Source organism: Staurois parvus, unplaced genomic scaffold (genome assembly GCF_062004578.1).
Source record: "Staurois parvus isolate SC_StPar_1 unplaced genomic scaffold, SC_StPar_1.0 ptg002113l, whole genome shotgun sequence".
Taxonomy (NCBI): domain Eukaryota; kingdom Metazoa; phylum Chordata; class Amphibia; order Anura; family Ranidae; genus Staurois; species Staurois parvus.
In genome coordinates this window covers 3,727,885-3,739,613 of record NW_028319909.1, presented here as the reverse complement: position 1 = coordinate 3,739,613, position 11,729 = coordinate 3,727,885, and the positions used below count along the sequence as shown (strand labels likewise).

The window sequence follows — 11,729 nt, the reverse complement described above, 5'->3', positions numbered from 1 at the left end:
GAGCTGACAGCTCCGGGCCCCGCCCCGCAATCTGCCAGGGGGTAGGCGTGGCCCCACCTCGAGGTGACGTCTCTCTTTGTTCTGTGGTGGCGCGCGACCACTAGTAAAAGATTTTTTCTTTTTGGCGCGCTGCTCGTGCACGCGCGCCGGAGCGAGTTCCAAGTCATCACGAATATGAAAGAACTGTAAAAAAAAAAAAAAAGAATTGCGGCTCAATAAAAAATAAAACCTGCCCGCCCGCTCTATTATCGGAAAATATTTTGTACGGAGAGCCCGGCCGCATCAAATGCCCACAGCACCCTAGTTCGTGTTTTGTAATGTCTATATAAAGGCCATTCTAATGAGAGGGAGTCCGTTGAATATTATAGAACGTTCTGTCTCATCTGCTGTTGTCCGGGTTGGGAGAACACCACAGCCAGGTGATATTTTGCCCGCCCGCATATGGATTGAAAACAGAAAACAAAATGATACTTTTTGTTTTTAGGCACCGCCCGCACCAATATTTCTGAGGTATTCACCTTCTTCACAATTTACAAAAGCAGAAAATGTTGCTGGCAGTGATAACTAATGAAGTCCAATGTGAAGTCCAGAAGGAAGAATGTCGGGTTTGTCGTCCATAATAAAGTGTAAAAGGCGGAATTGGAAGGGATTCAACCTCCCGCGTCACTTTGTATTCCAGAACGGAAAGCACGAGAATGATAGCTGATAGTGTGTGTCCGGGGCCCGCCCGTCCCTTATTTGCTCTGGTTGTCGGGCCCGCCCGCTCTAGTCTCGGCGCTGCGCTTGCCAAACCCTCCCGCTGTGGTGTGGTGCGAGGGATCCGCCTGTGTGTGTCGGGCCCGCCCGCTCGTCTGCTCTCCGTCCTAGGCGCGCTCCCGGTGCTCGGTGTGAGCGGTGTGCCCAGTGTGAGGTGTCTCTTCTCCCCGCCTCCCTCCTCACGTGTCCCGGCGGCGGTGCAGGAGAGGCAGGGAAGGGATCTCCTCACATGACCCGTGTGTTTGTCCCCGTGATCAGATCCGCCGGGCCTCCCGCCTCCTCCTCCTCCCCGGGCCGCCCCGGGCCCCCCTGACACCGCCCGACCCACCCCGCCCGGGGGGCCCCCGACACCCCGAACCCCATACACATGGACATGCTGGACCAGAGCCTCGACTCCGCCACCGTCAGGTGAGACACGCCGACCGGGGACACCGCCACAGGGACAGGCCGGGGATGAGGCCTACACTCTACTTCACTGCATATACCCCTACTATACTATACATACCTCATATATACCTCTACTATGCTATATACACCTCATATATACCTCTAATGTCCTATATACACCTCATATATACCTCTACTATGCTATATACACCTCATATATACCTCTACTATACTATACATACCTCATATATACCTATATTATACTATATACACCATATATACCTCTACTGTCCTATATACACCTCATATATACCTCTACTATACTATATACACCTCATATATACCTCTACTATACTATACATACCTCATATATACCTCTACTATGCTATATACACCTCATATATACCTATATTATACTATATATACCTCATATATACCTCTAATGTCCTATATACACCTCATATATACCTATATTATACTATATATACCTCATATATACCTCTAATGTCCTATATACACCTCATATATACCTATATTATACTATATATACCTCATATATACCTCTACTATGCTATATACACCTCATATATACCTCTACTGTACTATATACACCTCATATATACCTATATTATACTATATACACCTCATATATACCTCTACTATGCTATATACACCTCATATATACCTATACTGTACTATATACACCTCATATATACCTCTACTATACTATATACACCTCATATATACCTCTACTATACTATATACACCTCATATATACCTCTATTATACTATATACACCTCATATATACCTCTACTATACTATATACACCTCATATATACCGCTATTATGCTATATACACCTCATATATACCTATATTATACTATATACACCTCATATATACCTCTATTATACTATATACACCTCATATATACCTCTACTATACTATATACACCTCATATATACCTATATTATACTATATACACCTCATATATACCTCTACTGTACTATATATACACCTCATATATACCTCTATTATACTATACATACCTCATATATACCTCTATTATACTATATACACCTCATATATACCTCTACTATCCTATAAATACCTCTATTATACTATATACACTTCATATATACCTCTATTATGCTATATACACCTCATATATACCTCTACTGTACTATATACACTTCATATATACCTCTACTGTACTATATACACCTCATACCTCTACTGTACTATATATACCTCTATTATGCTATATACACCTCATATATACCACTACTATACTTTATACACCACAAATATATGGCTACTATACTATATACACCTCCACATATACCGCTTCCGTACTTTATACACCTCATATATACTGCTATATACACACCACATATACACCTCTAGTATATATACCGCTACTATACTATATACACTGCTTGAGGAGAGGAGGGGGGGACACCACTGTGTACTATTATTTATTATACCATTACTATACTGTATATACACTGCCTGAGGGGGGTGGGGGACCTCACTGAATACAATGTATATACTGCACAGCTGGATTACATACCTCTATTATACTATATGTATATACTGACACCTCACTGTGTGTGTGTAAACTACATGACTGGACTGTATTCATTGTATACATACATGAGTAGACTATATACACTCTATAGATCCCTCTACTATACTATACACAATGTATTTATATGACTTCGCTGGATACAATGAATGTACTCTTCTGCCATACTATATACAAAGTATATATACCTCATAATATATATATATATATATATACACACACCTCTACTATATACAGTGTATATATAATACATGACTAAACTGGTTTAAAATTATTCTTACCAATACTATACTGGCTACAATGTATACACTGAACCCCTACAATGTACATATATGACTATACTATATATATATGTTGACACCCTACTGCTGTGTGTGTGTATATATATATATATATATATATATATATATATATATATAATTTTTTTAATTATTTTTACTATACTGTATACAATGTACCTACACCTCTATACTATATACATTGTATATACTGACACCTTACTGTATACAATGTACGTACACCTCTATACTATATACATTGTATATACTGACACCTTACTGTATACAATGTACGTACACCTCTATACTATATACATTGTATACATTGTATATACTGACTCCTTACTGTATACAATGTATGTACACCTCTATACTATATACATTGTATATACTGACTCCTTACTGTATACAATGTACCTACACCTCTATACTATATACATTGTATATACTGACTCCTTACTGTATACAATGTACCTACACCTCTATACTATATACATTGTACCCTATACTGTCACTATGACCCCTCTATACACAATGTGTGCGCTGAGAAGGAGATGTCCTAGTTTGGTGTGTACCGGCCATGGCTACCGGGGTCCATTGGTGGAGGCGGATATTTCTACAATGACGGCTGACTTTTAGGGGAATTACCGAGCGTAGAGATTATAAATATAAAATCCCCGTCCCCTGCTGCCATACAGACGGCTTACTACAACCATTCCTGCTGATGACAGACATTTACGAACATAATGTAGTCCAGGTAAAGGGATAATTACCAATATTCATTTCCTGAGGATTCTCACCGGAGCCGATTGTTTGTTTATTTTCTAGCACATTTATACCTAAAAGGTAAAACCCGCATTGGTTGTCACAGGTGAGGTCTGCACATATTTTTGGTTTGTTGGACTTGAAATGTATTTCAGTGATTTAGCCTCTTACACATGGGGCTTCCCAGGAGCTGTGCGTCCCTATTGGCGTATCAGTGCTCTCAGCAGGGGTAGGTGCAGGGTCCAGCCGCGCTGCAGGCAGCCTGAGGAGTCTATGGCAGGCCGTGCTGTGCAGAGTAGTACCAGTGTTTAGGGCCCTGTGTGCTCCGGGGTGAAGGTGGATCTTCGTCTCTGGACGTACAGAGCCCTAAGTGTGGATTCGGGTTTGTACAACGTAGACCTTGATAGGCTGCTTGTAGCAGAACAGGACTTCACCACCCATAGACAACCAGTGCGCAGAGGACCTTAAACTGAACGTTTGGCTTTAATCTCGGTTCACACAGGCTAAATTTATACTTGTGGTTGGGGGGGTGGTAAACCACATTTTTGGGACACCCCTTTTGCCGCAGCGGCAGCAGTCACGGGTGTTTACATGCCGCAGTCATGCTGCTTTACACCCGGGACAAAAAAACTGCCCAACTTGTCACGATCGCCTGCTGAATACAAGCTATTCACACAAACAGGGAAGCGCCACAAATGCGTGCAGCGGCACGTTTGTTGGCAAAAATGGAGTTAAAACAGGCAGTAAGGAGGCATCACATTGCCTCCTCACCACCTGTCAATCTGAAAAGCAATCAAAATGTGGATTGCTTTTCAGAGGAGCATCGGATTGAGACGCACGTGCAATTCTAGCCTTAAGCTGCAGTAAGGCACGCAAATGTGTGTGGTGTGTGCCCCAGTGCAACTCATTGTTAACCCCTTTGTGCCCCAGTAACCCGTATGTGTGGCAGCAAAAAGCTAGTCTGTAATACCATCGCTCTGCGCATATGCGTCACTGCTAGGAATGCACTACGAGAACGGAGACTGAGCGTCCGAAAACACTTCTCGGTCCTGAAGAAACATCGGAACCGGCGAGACCAGCTTACCACTATGTGACCACCAATTACAGTGGTCACATGATTGTCGATCCTTCCCGCCCCCTTGGGCATTTAGAACTTTTAAAGGGGACACCAGAGCAGGCGGGAATGGGTTAAGGGCGCTGTGTGGTGATACTCTGCATTGTTATACTCACTGTGGAATCTAAGGGGTTAATCCTCCGCATTGTGTAAAAAGGCTATTTGATCCTGACTTCTCTGATTCTCCCCTTCTTCCAGTGCCCCCCCCCCCTCTTATCTCCTGATAAGACTTATTGTGTGGAGACACTCTGAACATGCTCAGTTTGGTGTGTATTGCTAGAGAGGTTTTTTTTTTCTTGGGAGAGTGCATGTGATCAGCACAGGGTCAATCAGCACTGTCCAGACAGAGGTCTGGGGTTCTGCATCCTCCCAGAGCAGAAAGAAAACTCCTCCTACAAGCTTTAACCAGTACTCTCCTGGACACTGATAGAAGTCACAAGACTGCTCTAACTGCTGGTGAGAAAAGATATTCAGCAGTTTATATTTACTAAAATAATTGCATTTCCATGTTCTGTATACTGTGGGAGACCAGATATAGTGAATGCAGGGTCCGGGGAGAGCGGATATAGTGAATGCAGGGTCCAGGGAGAGCGGATATAGTGAATGCAGGGTCCGGGGAGAGTGGGTATAGTGAATGCAGGGTCCGGGGAGAGCGGATATAGTGAATGCAGGGTCCGGGGAGACCAGATATAGTGAATGCGGGGTCCGGGGAGAGCGGATATAGTGAATGCAGGGTCCGGGGAGAGCGGATATAGTGAATGCGGGGTCCGGGGAGAGCGGATATAGTGAATGCAGGGTCCGGGGAGAGCGGATATAGTGAATGCGGGGTCCAGGGAGAGCGGATATAGTGAATGCAGGGTCCGGGGAGACCAGATATAGTGAATGCAGGGTCCGGGGAGAGCGGATATAGTGAATGCAGGGTCCGGGGAGAGCGGATATAGTGAATGCGGGGTCCGGGGAGACCGGATATAGTGAATGCAAGGTCTGGGGAGACCGGATATAGTGAATGCGGGGTCCGGGGAGAGCGGATATAGTGAATGCAAGGTCTGGGGAGACCGGGTATAGTGAATGCAGGGTCCGGGGAGAGCGGATATAGTGAATGCGGGGTCCGGGGAGACCGGATATAGTGAATGCAAGGTCTGGGGAGACCAGATATAGTGAATGCCGGGTCCGGGGAGACCAGATATAGTGAATGCCGGGTCCGGGGAGACCGGATATAGTGAATGCCGGGTCCGGGGAGACCAGATATAGTGAATGCCGGGTCCGGGGAGACCAGATATAGTGAATGCAGGGTCCGGGGAGAGCGGATATAGTGAATGCAGGGTCCGGGGAGACCGGATATAGTGAATGCAGGGTCCGGGGAGAGCGGATATAGTGAATGCAGGGTCCGGGGAGAGCGGATATAGTGAATGCAGGGTCCGGGGAGAGCGGATATAGTGAATGCGGGGTCCGGGGTTTAGTAACACTTTAGCTGTGTAAAGTCACGTTAAAAACGCAAGTTTTTCAGCGTTTTTGCAGTAGCGTTTTGCTGCATTTTTTTGTGTTTTTTTCTTTTACCAGAAAAAAAAATCTTTTGTTTTTTTTCTTGCTCAAAAAAAGTCCAAAAACTCTGGTTTGCCACGTTTTACCGCATTTTTCAACATTAGAGCATTTTTACAGCTAAACAAAGTCCTTTAGAAACCCGCTAGTTCTGGGAAGTTTTTTTTTCAGCCAAAAAAACGTTGATTCCAGTCTCTGTGTGTACGGGCACATAGGATAACATTCTGGGGAGTTTACTGGCTGTAGAAAAAAAAGCCAAAAGCCAAAAACAGCCGCTGTAAAAACGTCCCGTGTGCATGAGGACTAAGGTGTATTTTCACTTTTGCAGTCTGTTGAGCCCCCCCACCCCCCCACTATGTGTTCTCATTCACACAGAATTTCTTTCCTATTACCGGTACCTTATTGGAAGTGGGATTTGATATAATGGTGTCTTCGTTTTTTATGTCTTCTACAAGAGTCGTATTTTCTCTGGGGAGTACAGGAAGGTACAAATATACGACAAGCTGTGCAGCAATTCAGCAGAATCTGACGATTTATAGTGATTGGGTCATGGAAATTCTGATGACTGTGCACTAAGAAGCGTACCAGAGTGCTGAAAATGGCGTATTTGGACACAGGAATGTTTGAATATATTAGGGAATATCTACTGTACTGAACTCCGGGATCAGCAGATATCGTCTATATCCATTCATCATGTATATTCTTCCTGACTCTCGGTGCGCTTTGTGTGTTTCTTCCAGATCTGTGCACTAATCCAGGGTGAGATTTCCTGTAGTAAAGACCGCTCACTGCTGCTCTCTCTCCTTGTGCAGGGTGACTGGTCTTGTCTCCGCCCCCCTCCTGTAGTTTTCTGCAGGAAGCCTGTAGTGGATGGGGCCTGCTGAGCCCCTCCCACAGCTCTGATCTCCGCACAGACTGCGTACAGCACAGTGATAATGTCATGTTTTACAAGGTAACATCTGGGTTTGTAAAGGCATTGGAGCACACAAAGTGGATTTATATCTTCTGTGGCTATTGAGGGATATAAATAAAAGTTAGTGCCTGGAGTTCAGCTATAAGGCCTCATGCACACTGGACATTTTTAACATGGCTCTTGGGGGCGTCTCGTTTTTTTTTTATGCCTCTATATGCCCCTGCATGTTAGCCTATGTGTCCATGCACACATTGGCGTTTAGAGGCAGAATAAAAAATAAACCCCCCACAGCCAGCTCATCCAAAAGCAGCTGCTTTTTGGCAGAAAAAAAACCGCTTGATGCATGTAAATGCGTCTAAACGCGTATTTCGCTCTTAAAGCGAAGCTCCACCCAAAAGGGGAAGTTCCGCTTTAAGCCTTTGTCCCCCGCTCCCCATTAAGGATTGGCACCTTTGGGGAGCAGGGGGGGCGGATACCCGAATTTGACAGGTACCCGCTCCCACTTCCGCTGCGATCGCCTAGGGAAGCGGAAGTTGTCCTCTCCCTCCCCGTAGTCGTCTGGGACACATGACAGTCCCAGAAGACTACGGGGCCATACACAAAGTGCAGCGCTCCTCGTGCATGTGCAGTGGGTACCTGGCTGTGAAGCCGCAAGCTGTCGCAGCCGGGTGCCCACACTGAAGATGCCGGGAGAGAAGACGGCCGGTGAAACCAGCCTTGGTGAGGACACCGCTGGACCGAGGGACAGGTAAGTGGCTGTATTTTAAAAGTCAGCAGCTACAGTTTTTTGTAGCTGCTTTTTTTTTTTTTTTTTTTTTTCCAGGTGGAACTCTGCTTTAGGCATTAATTCCTTTCAATGGCCAGAATAGATTATTATTAAAAAAGCTGTTAGGAGTGTTTTAGTAGAGTTTAGAATTTTTTTTCTGCTGGAAAAAAACTCTAGAAAAACAATTTTTTGTTTCTGCTCCTAGACTTTGAAGCTCCAGAAATGCTGATAACCTAAAATAGTGTGCATGGACACATAGGATAAACGATTTAGCTTCAGAAGAAAAAAATGCTAATACCAGCTTCTAGGAGCCTAAAAAAGCCCACTAGTGTGCATGGAGCCTTATTCATTATTGTGTGTCTGTGTGTGTGTGTTTGTTTTTCTAGTTAGTTATTATTATTTTTATTTTAGTGTTAGGGGGTTATTTTTGTATTTATTATTACATATTAGTTATTGAACATTTATGATTATTTCTATTTGTTTAACATTTCTCATTATTATTTTTTTATATTGTTAAAATATATATATATACACAGGGAAGGAAATGCGTATTTGATCCCCTGCTGATGTTGAATGTTCGCCCCTCACAAAGAAATGATCGGTCTAAAAATGGAATGTTCAGTGTATTGTAACACTGAGAGACAGAATAGCAACAACAAATTCAGCAGAAATGCGTCTAACAAATGATGACGGATCTGCATGTTCATGAGGGAAATAAGTATTTGATTTGCTATCATTCAGCAGGATTTCTGGCTCCCAGGTGTCTTTCATACAGGTAACAAGCTGAGATTAGAAGCAGTCTCTTAAAGGGAGTGATGCTAATCTCATTTTGTTACCTGTATAAAAGACACCTGTCCACAGGAGCAATCAAACCATCAGATTCCAAACTCTCCACCATGGCAAAGACCAAAGAGCTGTCCAAGGATGTCAGTGACAAGATTGTAGACCTACACAAGGCTGGACTGGGCTACCAAACTATGGCCAAGCAGCTTGGTGAGAAGGTGACAACAGTTGGTGCAATCATTCACAAATGGAAGAAACACAAAACAAGTGTCAGTCTCCCTAGGTCTGGTGCACCATGCAAGATCTCACCTCGTGGAGTGTCAATGATCATGAGAACAGTGAGGAATCATTCCAGAACTACGCGTGAGGATCTTGTCAATGATCTCCAGGCAGATGGGACCACAGTCACCAAGAAAACAATTGGTAACACACTACGCCGACAAGGACTGAAATCCTGCAGTGCCCGCAAGGTCCCTCTGCTCAAGAAAGCACATGACCAGGCCCGTCTGAAGTCTGCCACTGAACATCTGAATGATGCAGAGGAGGACTGGTTGAAATTGTTGTGGTCAGATGGGACCAAAATCCAGCTCTTTGGCATCAACTCAACTCACCGTGTTTGGAGGAGGAGGAGGAGGAATGCTGCCTATGACCCCAAGAACACCATCCCAACTGTGAAACGTGGTGGAAACATTCTGCTTTGGGGGTGTTTTTCTGCTAAGGGGACAGGACAACTGCACCGCATCAAAGGGACGATGGACGGGGCAATGTACCCTCAAATCTTGGGTGAGAACCTTCTTCCCTCAGCCAGGGCATTGAAAATGGGTCGTGGATGGGTGTTCCAGCATGACAATGACCCAAAACACACGGCCAAGGCAACAAAGGAGCTGCCCAAGAAGAAGCACATTAAGGTCCTGGAGTGACCTAGCCAGTCTCCAGACCTTAATCCGATAGAAAATCTGTGGAGGGAGCTGAAAGTTCAAGTTGCCAAACATCAGCCACCAAATCTTAATGACTTGGAGAGGCTCTGCCAAGAGGAGTGGGCCAAAATCCCTCCTGAGATGTGTGCAAACCTGGGGGCCAACTCCAGGAAACGTCTGACCTCTGTGATTGTCAGCAAGGGATTTGCCTTCAAGTACTAAGTCATGTTATGTGAAGGGGATCAAATCCTTCTTTCCCTCATGAACATGCAGATCAGTCATCATTTGTTAGACGCATTTCTGCTGAATTTGTTGTTGTATTCTGTCTCTCAGTGTTACAATACAGCGAACATTCCATTTTTCTTTTTGCGTGGGCAAACATTCAAAATCAGCACGGGAGCAAATACACATTTCATTCACTGTGTGTGTGTATATGTATATATATAATCTAATTATATTGTTTAATTTTAAAAAAAAATTTCATTTGGGCAGAAAAATGCGTGGCTAAACGCGCAAAACCACATGAATCGCGCGTTTACATTTATTTCTATGGAATCAAAAATGCGGAAAACTGCCTGATTTGAGCAACCAAAAAAAAAAAAAGCTACAGAACTTGTTTGAGCTTCAGGCGTTTGGCTTCAGACGACTTGGAGTGGAGATGTGAACCATCTCCATTGAGAATAATTGATTTTTTTTCTCGTCAAGCGTTTTGGAGATTGGAGCTACAAATCGCTCAGGTGCGATTGGGCCTCAATGTGAATCTCAGTTTACCTCTTCTGCGTGCTCTATTGTGCTGCCTTGGTGTGGAAGGCGGTGTGGATTGGATGGGGGTCACATGATGTTTGCTTTGCATGCAGCAATAGTTTGTTTACATAACTTCAGACTCCCATTAAACACTCAGCAGAGGAGATCTGACACTTCACTTTCCTTTTCATCCTGAGGACACGACTTCCCATTTCTGGGTTTGTTTTCTCTCAGATGTTAGTCTCACAGCTGTTTTTTTTCTGTTGGCCTGATTCTGGATTTTAGTGTTTTAGCTGATAGTCTTTATCTTGTGAGTGTGCCGCTTTCCGCTCTGCCTTCTGCTTCGTAATTCTCAGATAAATGGGTCATTCAGCCACATAGGATGCTCTGTTCCAGGATGATTCCTAGGAGTTGCAGTTTGGATGCACTTTCAGGAGAAGGCTTCATATTTTCTTAATTCAGATTTTCTTTTTTGGTATTTATTTTTGACGACGGTAGGGAGGGGTAGCTATCAATTTGACCGCATTAACTCTGGTTTATAAAATTAAAATTGAATTCCATTATGTAGTAAACCATTAAACCCAAAACCAAAAATGTATTGTGTTGCAGCTTACCAGTCATTAGATGTGATGGCTGCATTAGTTTTCTTTTCTTTGTTTTTTTCCACCCTCTGTTGTCACCTGGTGTTCTGGCCACTAACACACCTGCATTAGCGGGACACAACTGCGCACATTATTATTATTATTATACAGGATTTATACATTTTTATTATTATTATACAGGATTTATATATTATTATTATTATACAGGATTTATACATTTTTATTATTATTATACAGGATTTATATATTATTAGTATACAGGATTTATATATTATTATTATTATACAGGATTTATATATTATTATTATTATTATACAGGATTTATATATTATTATTATACAGGATTTATATATTATTATTATACAGGATTTACATATTATTATTATACAGGATTTATATATTATTATTATTATACAGGATTTATATATTATTATAATACAGGATTTATATATTATTATTATATTATTATACAGGATTTATATATTATTATTATTATTATTATTATACAGGATTTATATATTATTATTATTATTATTATTATTATACAGGATTTATATATTATTATTATTATACAGGAT

The 11,729-nt window shown here is 42.7% G+C and overlaps 1 protein-coding gene across 1 annotated transcript in view; it reads left to right on the top strand.

Annotated features, from left to right (window-relative positions):
- Positions 1-712: 712 nt before the first annotated feature.
- Positions 713-11,729, top strand: part of USF2 (upstream transcription factor 2, c-fos interacting) — a 56,638-nt gene continuing 45,621 nt past the window's right edge. The window contains exon 1 of the mRNA XM_089665010.1: positions 713-1,164. Coding sequence (XP_089521136.1) covers positions 1,124-1,164 — 41 coding nt within the window. The 5' untranslated portion in view covers positions 713-1,123. The remainder of the gene's footprint in view (positions 1,165-11,729) is intronic.